Here is a 23,109-nt window from a genome sequence, read left to right on the forward strand (position 1 = left end):
TGTAAGGTAATGCTGGATTTTACAACGGCTTTTAGCCAATCACAATCAAGGATTTGAACAATCAGGTTTAGAATGACATTTAAGCGGAGTGCAACAAAAACAGTAGACATTGTTGACGTTGTCATAAGACTTTATTTTCACTCTCCAGTCAGGTTAGATCGAGTGTTCTGATTTAGTATATCACAGACAACAGCAGAGTAAAAACCCTATCCTCTGATTATTAAAAACATTATTGGATAAAGAGACAATTTATAAGTAGCATTTTCTGTGTTTCCAAAATTTGACACACAAGCATATGGTTCTGAGCACAGATTAAAGCAGTGTGCATGATTTTCTTATAAATGTTTAGATTGTGGTTTATGCAAACATAACATCCCACCCCCACCCCACAAACACACACATACACACTAAAAGCAGGCTACACTAAGTGATTAGATTTCAATTTATTACAGGTACTTCTAAGCCTACTGAAAATTTCAATTAAAAATACAAATCTCAAATTTTCAAGTACTTCTATTTTGCTCATGACATGTATTTTATATAGGAACACAATATCCTCCTTCACTATACTGTCAAAGTAAGCTACACTCTGCCTCTTAAATGTATCTGATTCTGAAGCATGTGCACATTAATTAGGATTATACATACTTTGCTATTTTAGGGAGGCCTATTCAATCCTACACAGCAACACACTATCCTCAGTGTGAAAATTGGAGACAAACCCGATTCCTGGGTAGAGGGGCTCTGTGAATCTGTGATGAAATGTGTGCAGGTGGTTGAGCGTGTCAGAGGAGACGCTGTAGAAGGACAGTGTGCCAGCCAACCAGTCCAGGTACACTCCTACTCGTGTGGAGGAGCACCCAGACGATTCGATCATGGTCATTTCACCTTTTTCGTAAGCGCTGTAAGAATTCACTTCTAAGACGGAGCCGATGTAGTCGCACCGCAGCGCCCAAGACTTCTCGTTGTGTCCCAGGCGACCCTTCCCGCCTTGCCTTTCCACGTCTTTGTATGTCATGCCGAGGTACACATGGAACCCCTTCCACTCGGCCTCCCAGTAGCAGCGCCCTTTGAATCCCTCTGTGGCCAGAACCTGCTCGACCGACGCAAACCTCTCTGGGTGAAGCGGGTAGTCGTGTTCCCCAAACTCACACTTCACCCTCCGGTTCCCTTCTGACAGGTAGAGCTGCTTGTTCATGGTGTTGGTGTCCATTGTGAGCTCACAGGCATCTGCCGACAGGGAGAGAGATTGGACAGGAAGGCATATTGAACATTTCAACATGGAAAGGGATGAGGCTAGATGGTTTGGGACGGTCTCTACACACAGTTAAGAACCGGATGATAGATGATGGATAGATAGAAGGCACTCAGAAAGTGCATACCTTCACCAAGGCCATATGTCATATGTTATATAGTAGAGAATCAGGGAACATTTAACTAAATTCATGCATACAGTTTCATGACAAGATGATACAAGAACTGTTATGACCTGCTAACAGGCCTACTACTTCCACAGCAGTTAAAACCAACAGAAAACAATTACCAGGGGCTACTGCTACTATAACTACCACTACTACTGCTACCACTACTACAATTACTACTGCTACTATAACTACCACTACTATTACTACCACTTCTACTGCTACGACTACTACCACTTCTACTGCTACGACTACTACAATTACTACTGCTACTATAACTACCACTACTATTGCTACCACTACTACAATTACTACTGCTACTACTACTACTAATACTACTGCTACCCATACTGCTACTACTAGTACAACTACTAATGCTACTACTGCTACTAGCAAGGACTTTATAAGGCACATACTATAAGCTATGACTGATTCCACAAATATCAATAGTCAATACAACACTTATGTAGTAATACAGTCGTATGCAAAAGTTTAGGCACCCCTCTAAGGCTGCATGATAATTTACTCTGTCTTCACCAAAAAAGATCACAGTGGTCAAATATTTATTTTGTAGTTATCACTGAGTGCTGGGGTGTTTTCCAGACAAAGATATTTAGTGTAGCAGTATTTATTGGTGTGAAATTAAATCAAATGTGAAAAATAGGCTGTGCAAAAGTTTGGGCACCCTTATAATTTTGTTGTTTGAATACCTGTACCTACTCAATGCTGATAAAATGCAACACAGAATTAGTCTGATTAGCTCGTCAAGCCTTCAATTCCATAGAAAGGTGCATCCAACCATTAGAAAAGGTATTTAAGGTAGCCAATTGCAAGTTGTGCTTCTCTTTGATTCTCCTCTGAACAGTGGCAACATGGGGGCATCAAAACAGCTATCAAATTATCTGAAAACAAAGATTGTTCAGCAGTTTTGTTTAGGGGAAGGCTACAAAAAGTTATCCTGGAGGTTTCAGCTATCAGTTTCTACTGCAATGAATTTAATTATGAAGTGGAAGGCAACAGGCACAGTTCTTGCTAAGGCTAGAAGTGGCAGGCCAAGAAAAATAACAAAAAGGCAAAGGCGAATAATGGTCAGAATGGTCAAGAATAACCCTCAGACCACCTCCAAAGATCTGCAAGGTCATCTTGCTTCAGATGGTGTCACTGTGCATTGCTCAACCATTCAGCGCACATTGCACCGAAAACAGCTGTATGGGAGAGTGATGCAGAAGAAGCCTTTTCCGCACACACGCCACAAACAAGCTCGCTTGAGGTTTGCCAAACTACATTTGAACAAGCCAGGCTCATTTTGGAACAAAGTGCTGTGGAATGATGAGACAAAGATAGAGATATTTGGTCACAACAAGAGGCGTTACGCATGGAGGCAAATTAATGCAGCATTCCTGGAAAAACACATACTGCCGACAGTAAAATTAGGTGGGGGGTCCATCATGCTGTGGGACTGTGTGACTAGTACAGGAACTGGAAATCTATTTAAAGATGATGGTCGCATGGATTCAACTCAGTACCAGCAAATTCTTGACAATAATGTTCAAGAATCTGTAACAAAGCTGAAGTTACGGCGGAGTTGGGTGTTCCAGCAGGACAATAACACGAAACATTGCTCCAAATCCACTAAGCGGGACATCTACAATGTTCTAGAATGGCCATCCCAGTCCCCAGACTTGAATATAATTGAAAATACGTGGGATGTCTTGAAGCAGGCTGTCCACGCTAGGCACCCATCAAACCTTACAGAGCTGGAGCTGTATTGTAAGGAAGAATGGTCCAAAATACCTTCATCCAGAATCCAGACACTCATCAGAGGCTATAAGAAGCGTCTAGAGGCTGTTATTTTGGCAAAAGGAGGCTCTAGTAAATATTATTGTGATTTTTCTGTTGGGGTGCCCAAATTTATGCACCTGTCTAATTCTGTTATTATAAATTTGGCATATTCTCTGTTTATCTAATTAACCTTATTTCACTTCTAAAATATCACTGTGTCCATGTAGTATTATATATGTGACAAAGAAGTTCCTGATCCAAACGCCCAACAATTTATAAATGAAAGTAATAAAGATTATCAGGGGTGCCTAAACTTTTGCATACGACTGTAAATGCTATACTTGTTTTGAGTATTTTTGACTTACATTTCCTGAGCCCTGACTTCATCCAGCACTCTGCGTCCTTTTCCACGCTATAGGACACAAAGATGTACAGGTCAGTGTGTGTGTTTGTGTGTGTGAGAGATCATCTGAACATTTGTGATGTTTAGACTCAGCTCAAAAGTTAATTTCAGCATTTAGTCACATTTGATGAACTAAGGAGAATACAAGAAGACCAGTAAAGTCAATACATCGAAGATAATAGCAATTAAACACTATTCATAATGCTCTCCATCTCTCAAACTTTCTGTATCCATCTCTCTCTCATTCCTCAGATTCTGATTCAGCACTACTCACTTGAGTGTCTCCAGTTTGCAGTCTGGGTCGTCCTTTTTCCCAGTCAGAAGTCTGACTCCTGTCTCTCCTGGGTGATTGTAGCTCAGGTCTAGATCTCTCAGGTAGGAGGGGTTTGCACTCAGGGCAGAAGCCAGACTCTCACAGCCTTTCTCAGTCACACCACAGAAAGACAACCTACAGGAGGAGGAGCTGTCATTCTCACACACTATCTCCCGGCTTTTACCAGACAATCCACAGACACATTTCTTATTTTACTACTGAATTAATAGTAGCATTATAGATGTATACTCATGATTCTGTGTGTGTGTGTGTGTGTGAGAGAGGGATTGTGAGTGTGTGTGTGTGTGTACCTCAGTATCTCCAGTAAACACTGTGAGCTCTTGAGTCCATAGCAGAGCTGCTCCACTCCTGAGTCCTGCAGGTCGTTGTGTCCCAAGTCCAAACCTCTCAGGTGGGACCCATCTGAACTGAGGACTGAAGCCAAAACTTCACAGTGGCTATCCTTCAGAAAGCACTTATTCAGTCTGTTAACAAATGAGAAGAGGAGGAACTTATAGGTTTGTTCGAAATCAACACAGTCGTGCATTAGTGTTTGTATTGAATAACCCATTTCTATTGTTTATATGCCGTAACGCACAGCCACACCTGAGGGTGTTCAGTCTGCAGTCTGGGCTCCTCAGTGCTGTTGACAGCTGCTCCAGCACTAACAGCTGCAGGCTGCTCTCACTTAGGTCCAGTGTCCCCTGGAAGACGGACGTCAAACGCCTCCAGGACGACTCGGTGAGGTTACAGCCAGCAAGTCTGATAAGGAACGGATCACTCAAAGTTAAATGAGAGAGATGTGTTGTGTCGTAACGTGTCATCAAGTAGGGAATGAGGGTCACATGTTCATTGAACATTCCACATCTGAGGTAACCTCAAAGACACTTATCATTTGAATTGATGCAAACACAATGAAGCAAACTCTTTTTATACATCATGCATTGTTAGGCCAATACAGAGTTACATGTCAAGTAACTAATATGTATTATTATACATACATACAGTATTATAATTCTTTAGTTTAATATTATTTCTTTGGATTAGTTAAGATTATATATCACAAGACATATTGATTACTGGATATACAGGAGATAAGCTCATGTGTAACAGAAAACCTTGGCCCCAGGCTAACCTCAATTTCTCCAGGTTACACTGTGGGGTCTTCATCCCCTCAGACAGCAGCTCTATCCCTGTGTCTCTCAATGTGTTGTCCCTCAAGTCCAGCTCTCTCAGGCTGCACGGGTCCGAGCAGAGAACACCTGCCAGCATCTCACAGCCATGATCTGTAAGGGAGCACTTCTGCAACCTGAGAGAAATATCACAATTATTTTTTTAAATGCTATTGCTATTTTTTTAAATGCTAATTCATTTTGAAAAAACACGAATGCTAATTCATGGGTTTTTTTTATTCAATCACGTAGAAGAGACTTATATACATGAGAAATTTACATTATTTTGCAACAACTGCCACTGATAAAAAAAACTAGCTGGCTAGCGAAAAGATTGGTTGTAGATGTGGAGGAGTTGAGTGGTTAATCTAACTACTGCAATGCCTCACCTCAGTTTCTTAACCTTACAGCCGGGATTCTTGAGTCCAGAGGCGAGTGCCCTCATGTCATCACTGCACAGCATATTGTAGCTCACGTCCAGCTCTGTGAGGTGGGAGCTGATGGACTGGAGAGCCGTGCCCAGCGCCGGACACATGAAGTCTGACGTGTGTCTGGCACCAGATAGACTGCAAGAGAGACGAGAGATATGGATCAACAGGAACAATATATCTGAAGATATCTGTATTGTCAGCCTGGAAAACGAATAGGCTTAGTTTAAGGGTTAGGGTCAGAATATGCACACACCGTCCTTTCAAAGGGCCTTTTTAGTCAACACACACATCGGAGCCTGCCATTTAAACTGTTTGTTCATAACGCTATCCCACTCACCTCAGAGCCTGTAGTTTGCAGTGTGGGGTCTTGAGACCAGAGCAGACTGCCTCCAGTCCAGGCTCTGTGAGGAAGCTCATCTCCAGATCCAGCACCCTCAGAGGCGAGTGCTCTGACTGAAGTGCTGAGGCCACAATCTCCCCACAGTCGGCCGTGAGCTTGCATTCAGTAAGCCTGAAACGGCAATCCGGAAAAAAAGGTGTTTAGCTTAGTTGAGGTTTAAGATTGGGAGGAATTATAATACTCTATGACTCTGGTATCCATTGGAATTTATTTATTAAAGAGAAATAGGAAAAATGTTAGGAGTAGTCACATTTTTAGAATTATTTAGTTGAATATTGGTTTCTTTTTTGCTACTGAAAGTTTTTGCTCTTATTACACTAAAGAGCATGAAAAACATTATCATGCAGATATATACCTGGCTTTCTTGCACCACCTAACAGCTGGCATGAGCCTCTTTCTCCCCTCGTCTCCCACATTGTAGCGTCTGAGGTCGAACTCCTCCATTGGTTCCTCCAACAGCAGGGTCATGTTGGCCAGTGCAGAACAGTGGGCTGGCTCAAGCTCTGTTTCCGGGCTTTTTACATACTGCAGGTACCGCTGCAGCTCCTTGTGGACCGAGCTGTCCTTCATCTCCGTCAGGCAGTTCATGAGGTTTATGAATCTCTCGGGGGAAAGATCATTCTCCACCAACGATTTGATGTGCCTGACTGTCAATTCCATGGACTTTCTGTTGTCTTCCTTGTCCTCGTCCACGGGTTCTGGCAGCAGGCCTTGCAGAAAGGTCTGGTTGGAATCCAGCGAGATTCCCACTAGGAAGCGGACAAAGAGATCCAGGTGGCCGTTGTTGCTCTGAAGGGCTTTGGCTATGGCGCTCTTCAGGAGTAGGTACAGGAACACCTTCTTCGGTCTCTTCTCAAGAAAAGGCTTCAGTGCCACCATGTCCTTCTTCAGGAAGGAGGCGAACACGTGGAGGGCAGCAAGGAATTCCTGTATACTGAGGTGCACAAAGCTGTAGAACCTCTTCTGAAACATCACGGGTTCCACCTTGAAGACTTCTGTGCACAGGCCGCACAGGATGGACGCCTCTTCCAAATTGATACCGCACTCTCTCAGGTCGTCTTCGTAAAATAGGATTGACCCTTCTGTCCCTTCCAGTTTGCGGAAGGCAAGTTCTGCTAGCTTGAGGATACCATCCTTGTTTTCTGCCAGGAAAGCCTCCATGACCATTATCTTGTTTCCGACAAACTTGTGGTTTGTCATCTTCAGCTGCGTACGAAGGAAGTGGACGTACATTTCTGTGAGGGTTTTAGGAATCTGCTCAGTGTTTCCCTGGGCCATCATGCCCTGCATCACAGTGGCAGTGATGCAGCAGAACATTGGTATGTGGCACATGATGAAGAGGCTCCTTGTTGTCTTGACCTGGGTGATGATTTTCTCTGTCTGAGGATCATCACCGAGTTTCTTCTTGAAGTACTTGACCTTTTGTTCGTCGTTGAAGCCCCGTATTTCGGTAAATCGGTCAATGTATTCGGAGGGGACTGGAACTGCGGCTGCTGGACGTGAAGTTATCCACACTAGGGCTGATCGAAGAAGATTTCCCTTAAGGAGATTGGTTATCAGCACATCCAACGATGTCTTCTTATCGATGTTGAACACAGGTTTATTTTTCTGAAAATCCAGCGGAAATTTGCACTCATCCAGACCATCGAGAATGAACATGATCTTAAAATTCTGGAAGTTAATCGTTTCTTTCAGTGGTCCGAGCTCCTCATAGAAATCAAACACAAGGTCTCGAAGACTATACTCGTCGTCTTTGAGCAGGTTAAGTTCTCTGAAAGGAAGACAGATGATGAAATTCACGTCATCATTGGCTGGTCCCTCTGCCCAGTCTAGTATAAACTTCTGCACGGACACCGTCTTTCCAACACCAGCAACACCCTTGGTCATCACAGTCCTGATGTGCCTTTCCTCCCCTGTAAAGATTTTATTGATGCTAATTGCAGTATGCTGCTGACTTCTTTGTTTCCTGGATGCCGTCTCAATCTGCCATATTTCATGGTCGCTGTTCACTTCTTTGCTCTTCCCCTCCGTAATGTAGAGCTGAGTGAAGATCTTGTTGAGAGGCGTTTGGTGGTTCTCCTGCACAAGGCCCTCATACACAGCGCCATACTGCTCATGCATACGCTTCCTGTGGGCTTCTGAGACTTTCTTGAGAGTGGCAGGATCTGAAAAATTAAATGAATACTTAGATACACACTTAGCAGATCCTGTACATGATCAGCTGGGGGGTGGGGGGTGGGGGATCCAAGGAAGCTGTGTGCATTTTCTTTGTGTTTGTCTAAGAAACCAAGTGAGCTGGAACTAGATCTGAAACCAGAGCCGTGTGTGTGTGTGTGTGTGAGTGTGTGTGTGTGTGCGTGCATTGCTTTCAGTGGATGATCATCTCTAAATACATATGCTGCTGCCATCAGTGCAGAGAATATACCTGGTCCTTTTGTTTCTTCTGGATAATTTCTAACGTTACAATTAATAAATGTAGGAGCGTTGATTTGGCCTCCATTTTGAGCTGTGTAAGTGGCATTTACTGAAGGCAGTTGCTGTTGGAGGCCACTTCCTGCGTTTGTGAGAGGAGAGAGAGACGACAGAAAGAGCGACAGAGAGATGGTTTGGACCTTAACACTCATTGTATTTTCATAACCTCACATACACAGCATACAATTAAACAGATGACATTTTGATTACAGGCATTGATGAGATGTTCACTCAAAATGTTTTTTATCCAAAGCAACTTTCAGGCAGCGCTGCTAATCACTGTATCACATCCACCTTGTGTGTCTGTGTCTGTGTCTGTGTCTGTGTCTGTGTCTGTGTCTGTGTCTGTGTCTGTGTCTGTGTCTGTGTCTGTGCCTGTGCCTGTGTCTGTGTCTGTGTCTGTGTCTGTGCCTGTGCCTGTGCCTGTGCCTGTGCCTGCGCCTGCGCCTGCGCCTGCGCCTGCGCCTGCGTCTGCGTCTGCGTCTGCGTCTGCGTCTGTGTCTGTGTCTGTGTCTGTGTCTATCCAAAGCAACTTTCAGGCAGCGCTGCTATGTCTGTGTCTGTGTCTGTGCCTGTGCCTGTGTCTGTGTCTGTGTCTGTGTCTGTGTCTGTGTCTGTGTCTGTGTCTGTGTCTGTGTCTGTGTCTGTGTCTGTGTCTGTGTCTGTGTCTGTGTAAAGAAGTAACCTACCTCCGCCCGTCCTCTCGCAATCCTCCATTGGCTCTGACATTGTGGAAGAGTCAGGTGATCCAGAGGATTAAATTAGTGCTGAAAACAATTAGAAAAGACAAAAAATTAAGCTAATATGTCTTCCAATGTTTGTTAAAGGGTTCTTGAAGATTTCCAAAAATTAAGATAATATGTCTTCCAGATTTCAGGAAATTAAGGAGGCCTCTCCTGTTGACTCCCGTTTTTTCACAAAACACAGCTCTCAATGCGTTCTCTATAGCTTTCAGGAGGGCTCGCCCCTTCATTTCGTGTCATAAGTAATGAACGTAAAAGCCTATGGTAAAAGCCTATAAGGACGTCACACAGCTTCGACAGAGGCATGTCAAGATGGCACGTCTTCAGAACAACAACTCCATCCGCTCTTTGACAGAACCTCCTTTTTAGTCGGCGTACTAAGGAAGATACATTGAAAAAAAAAAAACTAGACCAAATGTATCCATTCAACAGGTTTGTACAAAGGGAGGGAAATTGGAACGAAAGAAAATCGCAGTCGTGAAGTGGTAACGCGGTCTGTATTTCTATGTACCACTGTCACTTTTCATAGGTTTCATAGTGTGAACTAACACTGAATTATATTTTATGTGATGACTTATTTTGCTTTTGTAAGCCAATACTTTCAAGATCAGTCAATAAATATTGTTGGTTTTGACTTATATTGCCCTCTTCTTTATTTTGGTACAGGACATAGTATCATGTGTCCTGTTCAGCTATGTTACATCATACAACATTTGAGACAGGTGGATGATGAAAAAGTGTGATCATTTACAGTTTTTTTTACCATCGGATACACACAATTTTGACTCCTTGGTTTTGTTTTTCAATCGGCCTCACACAATAAGCACAACCACACACCCAATGAGCAAAACCCCTCAGATCTTTTGCAAATGAAACACTCTTGTAAAATCTATACACTTATTTAACAAAACCATATTTTGTTACCATATGAAACACACACATTGCATATGACTGAATTCTGTTTGTACCACTTACAGACTGCTGTTATAAACCTAAAACACTTTTAGCAATTCTATTTCTCAGTGATTAGTGTAAGTGAAGTACACAGAGAAAGTGAAAATCAGTCAACATGTCAACATGGAGAATCACAACAAAACATGTCTCAGTTTTCATGCTACTTCAGTAGTGTGCATAACACTGTAAGCTCAGCAAATATCAGATGTAAAAAGATGTTTCCTGTACAGGTTACAATTTGAAAAAATGAAAATAAAATTGCATTTTACCCTGATGATTTTTTAGGATGTCAGTGTTGACTGAGAGACCTGATGGACATTACTGTATTGAAAATGGCATGGTCACCGATAATGTTCGCTTGAATTTCTCTGAGCCTGATAGCATTACGTATTTGACAAAAGCATGTTTATGATCTCTCTATCTTGTTCTTGCGAGAATATGGGCCTGTCCTCCTTTCAAGTTTATTTGATAAATGTGGCACATTTTCCTCCCTGCTTCAGGTCTTCCTCCTCCTCTACTTCCACCTTGACCTCAGCCTCATGGCATGGACTCGGCCCCTTCCTCCTTCTCCTCCTCTGTGGATTTCCCCTCACTCTTTTTCTTCTGACTCCTCCCATTATGGTTGAAGACAGATGACAATTACTCATCTGCTGCATTTCTATAGTGCTTAAACCTGTTTGTTGTGTCTACAATTAAGCAAGCATGTGTTTGGGCACTTGATGGCTGTGTTTATTTGACCGGATCATAGGTGTGGTAATTTGGCAGTCAGTGTTTTGGAGTTGCAAGGAAGTGACCTCTTGATATACGTCTGTGTCTAAAGCATAAAAGTGTGTTTAGAGCTTTGCAAATCACTTGTGTGTATGGTTTCGCAAAAAAGTGTGATGTTTGAATGTGCTTATATTTGTGCAAATCTGAGACGTTGTTTTGCTCCTTGAGTGTAGGTTTTGATAATTGTGATTTTAGTGTGTATCCGATCGTAAAAAAACTGTAATGTAGAGCCACATCATGTTTGGTAATGAAGGCTCCTGGATGTAACCTTCTTCCATAGCGTTCCACCTGTAACTTGCTACTCTAGCTTTGTAGAAAGAGGGGAAATATAACTGTTGGTTACTGCCAATAGAGGACAAAAAGGTTTTGCTGTATGAGTAAATCGCCTAACTTTATGTACCTACTGAATGGGTCGCCTTAATCATTAACAAAAAAATGTCCCCCCCTGAGAATTTTTTTAGGATCCGCCACTGGGTGTGGGGTACAGATGGTAGAGAGAGAGAGAAAGAAAAAGAGAAAGAGAGAAGAGGGGAAGGGAGAGAAAGAGAGAGAAGGAGGGAGGCATGGGGGGTGGGACGTTTACTTCAGATTTCGGTCGGCTCTGTGCTCACACATGAACAGCTTTGTATCTCTATCAAAGTGAAGATAAGACGGTGATATAATTGTTCCTTTCTTGAAGGTGGGTGTGGTTGAGAGATTAGAGAGAGAGAGAGAGATAGAGAGAGAGGGAGAGAAACAGAGAGATAAACAGAGAGAAACAGGGTGAGAAAAAGAGAGAAACAGAGTGTGGGTGAGAAATGGTACAGAGATAGAAAGAGAGAAACAGAGAGTGTGGGGGAGAAATGGGGTACAGATGGTTGAGAGAGAGAAAAAAATGAGAAAGAGAGAGAAAGAGGGGAAGGGAGAGAAAGAGAGAGAAGGAGGGAGGCACAGGGTGTTACGTCTACTTCAGAATTCTGTCTGCTCTGTGTTTACACATGAACAGCTTTGTATCTCTATCAAAGTGAAGATAAGACAGTGATATAATTCATCAATAAACAAAAAGGTTATTGCTACTTCATTGTTCCTTTCTTTAAGGTGGGTGTGGATGAGAGAGAGAGATAGAGAGAGAGAGAGAGAGAGAGAGAGAGAGAGAGAGAGGGAGGTCTATCTCTTTCTATAGGCCTACATTGTAACCCCAAGATATATCAGAAGGGAAAGGGAAAAGTGGAAACAAATAAAAACATTATCAAGGATTTAAACTTGACAATTCCAAATGCACCACACCAGCCCTGACAAACACACACACTCACATACACACACACACACACACACACACACACACACACACACACACACACACACACACACACACATTTGATTAATTTGTTTGGAATGACCAATACTGATAACAACACCACAGCATCTAAATATTAGTATTCATTCAGTTTGTTTGACATGACACAGGAAACAGGTACTTACATTCCATTCCGAGCCTCGGCTGTAAACTGATCTGTGGTGAGGGACCTGTGTGGTTATATCACAGAGAGAAGCCACACCATAGGCTGAGTCAAAGTGAAACAAGAGTCCTGATTGGTGTTTTTTCCTGTCGTGTTTGTCCAGTTTCTTTCCCACTGTTTCTACAGTCGACGGGGAGGGACGTCTTCCTCAGCTTTCTGTCCGCTCAGTACTGACACGTGTACAGTTTCTTATCTGTGTCAAAACGAAACAGATGACTGTGATATAAAATAACGATTAAAGAGAGGTTATGGCTCAATTTACAACCCCTATTTATTTCGCTCTCTTCCACTCACTCTCTGTATCCCTTACTTTCTCAAAGTCAAAAGTTAAAAATAAGTTTTATTGGCATAATCTTAATGTTCTACGGTATTGCCAACGCATTTGGGTTGGGTGTACAAGCCTACACTGAATGCCCAAGATACATCAGAAGGGAAAGGTGGAAGTGAAAAGAATCATCATCATCAAGGAAGCAGGATATTAACAACAAACAGGAACATTTGTAAATGATATGAATTAATGGGTGGGAGAGAAAGAGGGGACCAAGGAGAGAAAGAGAGAAAAGGAGAGATTGGAGGGACGTCTCTCTCAGCTTTCTGTCTGCTCTGTTTGGACACGTGTACAGATTCTTATCTGTGTCAAAGCGAAACAGAGGACTGTGAGAAAAACATCCATAAATGAGAGGTTATGGCTACTGTCATGCTATAGTTTTGCACTCACGCATATCTGTGCATACTGTGGCATCACGATGGGCCAGCTGAGAGGGGTGTGGCGTTCCCTTGAAGGACTGGCTGCCACACCACAAGATGGCTGCTGTTCAAATCACTACATCTCCCAGAATGCAACAGGGCCCACCCAGGTGTAGGTGCATAAGGCACCTAAATGAAAGGGCCCTTAAGCGTGGTGGAACATGTGGTGAGGGAGCACCAAGAGCACCAAGAGCACCACAAACACCTAGAACACCTAGAACACCTGATGTGCAGGTTAAACGCTTGGTGAAGCGCTTGGTAAAATGCTTGGTGAAGCACAACCGAAAGGGGGAAGGATAGCACCAAGGTTGAAAGGAGCTGGACCGATCAAATGGGAACTGACATCTGACCAGAAGTTACTTGAATTGTTTCACCCTGAAGGAAGAGGGTCAAGGGACATTTTGTGTTGGACTTTTGGGTTGTATTTCAAGAACATACATTTGCCTTTGTTTGAAGAAATATCTGAGTTGTACCTTTAAGTGAAGTTCTGGATTAAAAACCTTCTCTTAACCTCCAATTGTGACTGATTTCTCAGTAACTGCACTGCCCAACCCTGCAACCTGTTACACTATATACAGGGGATTGTCTGTGCAAACAGCCAGAGGATTATCTCTGCATACATTATATGTGCTTTCAAGGATAACAGGAAACAGGTGTTTCATTAGTCTGTATGACTAGAAACAATCAAACAAGAAACAGGAAACGGGCACATTCCTTCCCACTCGAGCCGCGGCTGCAAACTGTTCTGTGGTTGTACACATCCACAGAGAGAAGCCACATCATTGGTTGAGAAAGTAGAGTCTTGACTGGTGGTGTTTGTCCAGTGTCTCTGACACTGTGTTTACTTTCTAGCTTGACACTCACGCATGTAACACACTCACTCTAACATGTGCACTAACTCGAACATATGCATTCACACGTGTAACACACTCACTCTAACATATGCATTCACACATGTAACACACTCTAACATATGCACTCACACGTTTAAGACACTTACTCTAACATGTGCACTCACTCTAACATATGCATTCACACGTGTAAGACACTCACTCTTACATGTGCACTCACACGTGTAACACACTCACTCTTACATGTGCATCATCATCATCGTCAGCACCACCGTCACCATTTGGGCTAATGGTGAAAGGCCAAATTAATGTTCGCTCAATAAAGAAACAGTAGCAGATGTATGTCAGTCATGGAGCTTACTACTTTTTTCAGAATATTAACACACAACTTTGGGGTAAAAGAAATATCTGTTTACATCGCATTGTTTTGCTTCCCTGAATAACAGGAAACGGGTGTTTCTCTGGTCTGTTTAGCAGGAAACAAAAAAACAGAGCACAGGAAACTGGTACTTACCCTCTTTTCTGAGCCTTGGCTGTAAACTGATCTGTGGTGAGAGGTATGTGGGGTTATACTGTATGAATCCAAAGAGAGAAGCCACACCATAGGCTGAGTCAAAGTGAAAGAAGAGTCTTGATTGGTGTTGGTCCAGTTCCTCTGACACTGTGTTTACTTTTTTTTTTTTTAGCTTTGCCCTCACATATCGACCAGTCAGTGGCCTTCTTTAGACAATACCCAAACACTTAATTTTGGATGATTCCACATACATTTCATCATATATGTTTTTTTTTATTTTATAACATTTGAATCCTGGATGGACACATGGAATAAAATGATAGTGGCTATGGTAACACTCCAAGGTATGTATAGTTTTCTAGATGAATATTCTTAACTCTGGGCTAGTATTAGATGTAATATAACTACAGAACCTTAAGGAATGAATGTCCACACAATAAAGAAACTGGAATCAGAGGGTAGAATTAGTATGAACTATATTGTAAAAATGGACAGAATAGAACAAAAGATGGGGTGTGAACATCAGTGGTATCATCAGTAGCGTTGCATGCTGGGTGTGTGATTGTGTGTGTGTGTGTAGGGGTGTTGAAGGTGCATAACAAAACAATAAGTTAAGTAACAGAACCTAAATTAACTCTTCAGGCCTGGGTTCATTATAGTCACATAGTAATATAAAAACAATATCAGTATATTTATATTTTATTATAACCTCACTATCTAATCTATGTAATATATTAACATTGTTAACGGTAATTTTAGCATAACAAGCTAGCTAGTTAGCTTATTTGACATAAATTATTAGAAATGATTAGCCTGGATACCAGCTGAACTCCGCCCACAACATTTTTGGTCAGGGAGATTCGGTCTGGCGCTGAGCTAGTTGGGGAGCGATATCAGAAGGTAGGATTCTGTCGGACCGATCAAATTGTCAGGGCAGGCTTTATACGATGATGAACATATGACCAAGCAACGCTTGAGTTGATTAGATAGATAGATTATAACTTGAACAAAGATGGCGGCTTCTCGGGACCTTAGAGGGACATATTTTATTTGATTTAAGCTATCTACACAACTTTTGTATCTCTACATTGACTCGGTTAGTTGTGTGTGCAACACGAATGTTGCTGAGGATTGTAGGTCTTAACTGAAGCGCTCTAGACCATTATTGATAGGTTATTGCTAACGCTTAGACAAAAAATTAATTGAAACACATGGTAGCTAGCTAGCCTTTCTGCTAATAAGTACGTGAGCAGCCATATCTCACATATATTGACAGCGCATTCATTTTGAAAGAGGAACAGAGAAAAGCGATCAAGGCATTTGTCGATCGAAAATACGTTTTTAAAAGTTTTAATGTATCAGATGGTCATACTATGTTGGTCTGATTAGTTGTAGGTATCCAATTGAGCGACGAGGAATGTTTTTTTCCTGGTTCGGTTAAACACGCCCAATAATTACAGCCCAATGGCTCAGCATCAGACTCACATTCTGACTAGATTTATGAGTATGACATCGTCAGGCTAAGACATTATAAGATTGCCCTCTTTAAAACTACCACCATGGATAGCTTGCTCATCGATTGTAAGCAAGAGACTACGGCTAACGTCCTAAATTAGATAATCTCGATGACGACAACAGCGCCAGCTTGCTTATTTTAACAGATCATAACGGTGTCAATTTACCTACGTTAGCTAGGCTAGTTTGTAGGGAACGTTACCTCATCTGTGAAAAGCAAGCTAACATTGGCCAAGTCAACACAAGCTCTGTGTAATATGGAAAAAAGTGGGAGGTGCCGGTGATGTCAGAGGGAGGGCTGGTTGGTGATGGACGATCTCCCTTCCGTGCAAAGCATCTACCACCAGGATACCTTAGAAAAGCACGGAACATCATAAATTACCACAGCCACCCAGGCTATGGACCTCTCACACTGTTGCCGTCTGGTAGACGTTATCGGAGCATCTGCTTAACTTGTTACTGCTTTAACGCCCCCTAATGGACCCGCGGGCGGGCCCGTACTGGATAAATCGCCAAAACAAATCCTGAAAATTCTATTTCTGAAAATATGATTCAAACTCCCATTTAATATTTTTTTGTGGTAATCCAACTATATGTAAACCGATTTTCAGTTGTCTACATGCATCCGTTACAAATAAATACAATTTTAAACACACCATGACACATCCTCATTTTTTACATATGGAGCAGCCTCCTCCCATAACTAAGCCATTTAAATGTGTTTCTGCATTATCCGTACCTTAAATAACGTTATAGAACATTCATTTACCTTCAAAACTACTAAAAAAACAGACTAGAACTGCATGGTTATGTCCATAAAGTTGTTTATTCACTTGCTCACGACATTGAGAAAAAACGTTCACTTTCTTGTATGTTTCTGATGGCGATCTCCTCGCTCTCTTCCTGACAACACTACACGAAGTTATCACGTGATGTTATATATAGTTACAAAGCTTAAGACCCCCTCTTTCAGAATCTTTGGATTTTATTGGCTGTTAAACACATGTTTGTCATGAGTGACAGGCATTACCACCAATGGCATCAGCTCTCAATCATGCAGCTGCTCAGGCATGTCCTATCATATCACTTTACACTTCTTGTAAGACTTCTCAGTAGTGATTGACACCTGTTTTACCGAATAATAGAGATTCTAACAAAAAAGTAGGTAGGTCATTTGCCCTGATTGCTCAGTCCTGGAGTTTAGATTTTTGAAAGCGCAACTCAAGAGTCTCAGCTGCGCTCCCGGGTACTATTCGCTGACGCTCGCTAAGCGGTTTAGCGAGCTAAATTCCAGGCTAAAGAAAGACAACACCGCTTTAGCGGATTCGCGGAAGCAACTTTTTATCAATCACCATGGTAATTAATCGCTTAGCACTAACCTGCTCCAGGGCAGGCTAAGCAAAGTTTTGCTGGCTAAAATTGCCACACCCACGCCAAAAGGAGGGATCCCATTGACAAGGAGTCATATTGTAGTTTGATTAGCGTAGGAAAAGTTCTTTGCGATCGCCAAGAAGATCAATTTTTCCATCATGATGAATTCTTGTATGAGCGCTACCGATCCACCCGACAAAGAATAATTAATTTAGAAGACCTTCTCGAGTCATTTATTGCATAGCCCACCACCGTAGAACATTGAATGTCTTCACTTTCTTGCGAGTCGTTGCCTTTATTTTTGCAATGTCGGCGATGCAGAGAACAAAGCACTCATAATTCTATGACAGTGGTAGCCTATTAGTACAGTTGAGACATTGGTACAGTTGATAAACCCGAAATAACTTCCATGCTCAGCCTGAAACGTGATTTTTTGTTTGCACATGAATACTAACGTTTTCTTTGATCCCAGGAAATTTGAGCTCATAACCCATCTCCATTACGGAGATATTGGCTAAAGTTGTTTTACCTACTTTAACTTACATCATTGCAAACGTTTAGTTTTGCAAACGTGTCTAGTTTTTGTGCAGTGGTGGATGGTGGATGTGGATGGTAAGGTGGTTTCATGATAAGAAGAGAGAAAGAAACACAATTTATTTGCATTGCTTCAATTTATTGAATTTCTTATTAATACATTTTCATTTAGTCATTTAGCAGACGGTTTTATTCAAAGCGATTTAAAACTACAATTCTTACGGAAGTGAAGGGAATCGAACCTGCAATTAACTGCATGCAAGCCCTACGCTCTGCCCGCTGCACCAAAGTCTCGTGTTTGGTACTAAGTATCACTACTTAGACAGCCTATGGACAGTTTCTTTAATGCTGTTGCAGTCGCGACAGGGATGAATTTTGACATGATTATGGTCTTGAATTCTTCATAACGCGTTCATGGTCATATCACGCCGTAGCGGAGAAAAAAATGAGTCTTTTTCTTTGAGTTTAGACTATAATGCCGTTCAAAAAATCCTGGTTTTGGTTATCGACCTTTCATGCCTTTTAAAGCAGGACGTGCACGCGCAATTTAGCCGATGATTTTAGCCTAGGATGAATTAACGAGAGGTTAAAATAAATTAGCGCCCGTTGCCAGACGGGCTTGGCCTGTTCTCAATTAGCGAGCTAGTTAATCTCCAGTTGCGAGCTAAATTAATTATCTTAGCTTCAGTTGTACGCCGAACAGGGCCCCGGTGCGTAAATGGGCCATTTTGTTTACCTTCAAATGCGCACAGCAAGTGGTTTGGTCCACACGATCCTGAGGGCTTGTTTGTGCATATTTTTGGCTGCAATTTGTCTCCCTTGTACTCATCCATCATGGCAAGACGAGGATTGCAGATGAGTGAAATATATGGGATGATTTTTGATGAAGACGTCGACGGAAGCCAGTGGACTCAGCATGGACTAGCATGCTAGCATGGACTCAGCATGGACTCAGCATGGACTAGCATGGAATCGATGCCATCCTCGATGCGTAAGTAATTTAAATCAACTACTTTTTAGTGCATACCAGTAAGCTATGCATATGCCTTATTCTCTTTAGTGCTTTATTTTTTTTTATCATTGTGGGATGTAGTTTGTTAGTAATGGATATTGGTTAGCATGCTGCTGCTGTATTCACGTAGCTGCAATGTAGGTTACAACATACTAACATAGCACAACCTGCTTCTTGCCTCAAATCGCATAGAAATGTTTTATTTACATCTGCTAAATGCATGCTGAATGCATAATGCCTATGTTATTATCACACTTCAACTTGACTATGGTGTTTTTTACATATGTTTACATTTTACATATTTGTGCATTAGCTTAGTAAATAACATGAAGCAACATTCAATTGTAAGGCATGACCCAGTCAAAATATTGATATTGTCCAACGTTTTTATCTTGCAGTGACCCAGCTTCAGTATCACCCTCACCCCCACACCCACCCCTGTCGCCACCACCACCACCACCACCCCTGTCGCCACCACTACTACCAGCTGCACAGTCTCCAACAGTGACACAATCCAATCTCAAAAGAAATTATAATATTAGTCTAAAATGGAGTTATATATGTCTGTACAACGAAAAAAAACAATGATATACAATGAGAACATTTTTTATGCATTTGGAGAGCTTGGAGAGGTTTTGGACACTTGGAGACGCCTGAATGCACCATTTAGATATTGCTGTGCAACACCTGGACATTTTTAGATATCTGCTCCAAACTTTGTACTTTGTTTCTCAGGAACATGTTGAATCAGGAAATATAGGACATGACAGTTTTTTTTTTCCTTGAAACCATCCACACACTGTCAAACATAAAAATGAAAGGCGTTTTTTACATTTTTTACATTTTGTTCTGTATATGATGCTTTGAAATTGATACTTAATGATGAAAATAAAAGTCAGGAGGTGAATGCATGTCTTGGCCCATTTGTCTTCTTCAATTTAAGATATGAATGATCTTTGTATCTTGTGTACAACTTCAGATATTGAGTGTTATTATGTGTAAGTACAAATCGTTCCAAATTAAGGCGAAATATCCCACTGCAGTAACAGGTTAAACATTCTGCTCCCTGACTCATACAACTCACTTACCGTACACACATATATACCGTATTTATTTTATTTTATTTAATATTCCTCACTCCTACCTCCTGTAAACTGCTGCTAGCCTTTCATTTAAATTTAAATAGTTGTTATGTTAATGTACTTAATTATATCCTATATATCTTTATTATCTTTTATGCCCTTCTACTGCATAGATGTTGCCTGCCAGGTCACAAGAATTTCACTGCTCTGATGACGCTAAGCTATTTGGTGACAAATTAAACACTTTAACTTTGACTTTGGACTTGCGTTTAGCTCTGACTGCTACGCTTCATCTCACGGCAGCAAGACATGCGTGAACACACTCACTCTCTCTCACACACCCTTTCACTCTCCCTCAACACACACACACACACACACACACACACACACACACACACACACACACACACACACACACAGACACACTCACTCTCTCACACACCCTTTCTTTCTCCCTAACACACACAGAGACACAAACACACAGACAGACACAAACACACACACAGCCCTCCCCCCCCCCCCCACACCCAACTTTTGATTATATATGCTGGTTAAATATTGCACAAGAGTGAATGCTGCCAACATTTTCCATTCAGAACTCCAAAGACCTTCAGTCTTACCCTACCATTGGTTGGTTTACTTTACTGGTATAGCCAGTTTGGTTGTGGTTAGTAATTTAATCATTAATCCAAATTGATAGTTTAGTGTTCTATCTGAGATGTATTAGATTGATTTGTAACTGGTGCTGTTGTACCAGCATTATAGAGAACAAAGTATAAACACATGCACAATTGCACTGACATTTATTGTAGTTATAGCCTACACTATATAATAAACATATATAATCTACTTTCCCCTTTCATAACATTATTAACATGTTACAAAACACAACCTTTACACTTCTGTCATGTCTATGGCACATTAAAACTGCAGTGAAAGGTGGCAGTTTATGTAATGTTGCTGGTATGCTGTCAATATGACCATTTAAACATCTTTTTACTGACTATTTTTAATGAGAACCATTTTCCTGTGCCTAAGCCCAGCCTGTTGACCACTGGCAGTGAATGTGTGCATATGCCTGGGAATGTGTAGATACGTCTGTGAATGTGTGCATAGGCCTGTGAATGTGTAGATACATCTGTGAATGTGTGCATAGGCCTGTGAATGTGTAGATACGTCTGTGAATGTGTGCATAGGCCTGTGTATGTGTAGACAAGTCTATTAATGTGTGCATAGGACTGTGTATTTATAGACACATCTCTGGATGTGCAAATAGGTCTGTGAATGTATGCATAGGCCTGTGAGTATGTGCTTAGGCCTGGGCATGTGTGCATAGGCCTGTGCATGTGAAGAGAACTCTGTGGATGTGTGTATAGGCTTGTGAATGTGTGCATAGGCCTGTGCATGTGAAGATAAGTCTGGGGATGTGTAGATAAGTCTGTGGATGTGTGTATAGGCCTGTGAATGTGTAGACACGTCTGTGGATGTGTGCATAGGCCTGTGAATGTGTAGACAAGTCTGTGGATGCAAACATAGATACTAATGCCTGAAAAGTATTTTGCTCCAAGAGCTCAAAATACAGACAAGTCATAAACAAGGCTTCTAAATTGGCTGTAAGTCGCCTTCCATTGTTGTTAGACTTCTGGGTTGCAAATGCATGTGGAGATTAGCTTTTCTGTATTTATTAACCCTAAGTTGAGTAGAGGCAAGCCAAAGTAGCCATTTTTCATATTTTCTTCGCACGCGTGACCCACACACATATATTTTAAGACATTACATTTTGCCATCCAGTGTCACTTACAAAACATGTGAGTCCCACTTTTATTGCACAATAGTTCTCAATGATCTGTTGATTGCTGTGACATGATTACTCCCTATTACTAACCTGCTGTTTTTCAATCTGACCTGTAGGTGGCAGCAGTATGTGAAACACTATCAAATTGGTGGCTGGTCTGCCATGGTTTTACTTTGTTGTCCTGACAGAAAACATTTGAGTAAACTACTATGTTAACCCATGTTTACCACATACTCTGAATTAACTTACTCTAGTGTTATGTTCACATAAATATCTATTATGGGAACTCCTTTTAGTTAAAATTATAGGAACTACTTTTCTGTGATATGATACCATTGATGTAGTACTGAGCGTGCATTGATACTCTGAACTAGAGCAGACGGTTCATGTTTGTAACGTGTTGAAGAAATCCAGTAAAGGCATGGTTAACTTAACTCCGGTGTTTATTTAATGCATGTTGTGCAAGTGTGCAAATACACAACATCTAGTAAGTGCCAACACCTGCTTTCTAGACCACCCATGTGACTCAGTCAAGGTAAATGTTTTTAAGTAGAGAGTTTATAGTCCTTTATTCATAACAGGATTCAAACATACAGAAAAAAACTGAGAGTGAGACAGGGAGTGAATGATCAGTGAATGTTGCTGTTCTTGGGGTCCCACTAGGGCTAAGCGGTGGTGAATTTCCTTGGGGAAGGTTGTGGACGTCGTAAACCTCACCAGGGCTATACTGGGTGGGCTCTAGGGCCCTGGGGAGGTGCTCTGGGGACTAGGGAGGTCGTAGTGGGAAGCTCAGCTGCAAACTATTTGATTAGATTAGCACTGAGCAGCCACTAGATAGACAGGGGGTTTTGAAGTCAGTATGAAGCAGGGCTGACAAAGGGAAGGAGCCAGTTATACTGTGTGTAAGCCTAGGGCTTTGTTTTGTACAACTGAAACCAGTGTCATCTTTTGTGTGCAGGTCTGAGGAGTGGAGTGGACAGTAGAATAGCCAAAGGCTAGCCGTCCACCATACAGACAAGAAAAAGTGGAGAGTTTTCAGTTATTTTTTACTTCCCCAGTTTGTAAATTTAAAAATTAATAAAAGGACCTGCTTTACTAAATATACCCTCATCGTGTCTCTTGAAGTTAAGGGTTCACAGTGTGTGTGTGTGTGTGTGTGTGTGTGTGTGTGAGTGTGTGTGTGTGTGTGTGTGTGTGTAAGTAAGTGTATGTGAGTATATGTGTGTGTTTGTGTGTCTCTGTGTCTGTGTCTGTGTGTGTGTGTAAGTACAAGTGTGTGTGTGTGTGTGTGTGTGTGTGTGTGTGTGTGTGTGTAAGTACATGTGTGTGT

General features: G+C 41.7%; 1 protein-coding gene across 1 annotated transcript in view; it reads right to left on the reverse strand.

Moving 5' to 3' along the window:
• Positions 1–667: 667 nt before the first annotated feature.
• Positions 668–23,109, reverse strand: part of LOC308376852 (NACHT, LRR and PYD domains-containing protein 3-like) — a gene marked incomplete at both ends in the record, with an annotated part of 51,478 nt that continues 29,036 nt past the window's right edge. The window contains 9 exons of the mRNA XM_080853336.1: positions 668–1,230; positions 3,569–3,615; positions 3,881–4,054; positions 4,231–4,404; positions 4,526–4,681; positions 5,055–5,228; positions 5,481–5,657; positions 5,860–6,033; positions 6,278–8,087. Of these exons, the coding sequence (XP_080709462.1) occupies positions 668–1,230; positions 3,569–3,615; positions 3,881–4,054; positions 4,231–4,404; positions 4,526–4,681; positions 5,055–5,228; positions 5,481–5,657; positions 5,860–6,033; positions 6,278–8,087 (3,449 nt within the window). The remainder of the gene's footprint in view (positions 1,231–3,568; positions 3,616–3,880; positions 4,055–4,230; positions 4,405–4,525; positions 4,682–5,054; positions 5,229–5,480; positions 5,658–5,859; positions 6,034–6,277; positions 8,088–23,109) is intronic.

Source organism: Sprattus sprattus, assembly GCF_963457725.1.
Source record: "Sprattus sprattus genome assembly, chromosome: 1".
Lineage (NCBI taxonomy): Eukaryota > Metazoa > Chordata > Actinopteri > Clupeiformes > Clupeidae > Sprattus > Sprattus sprattus.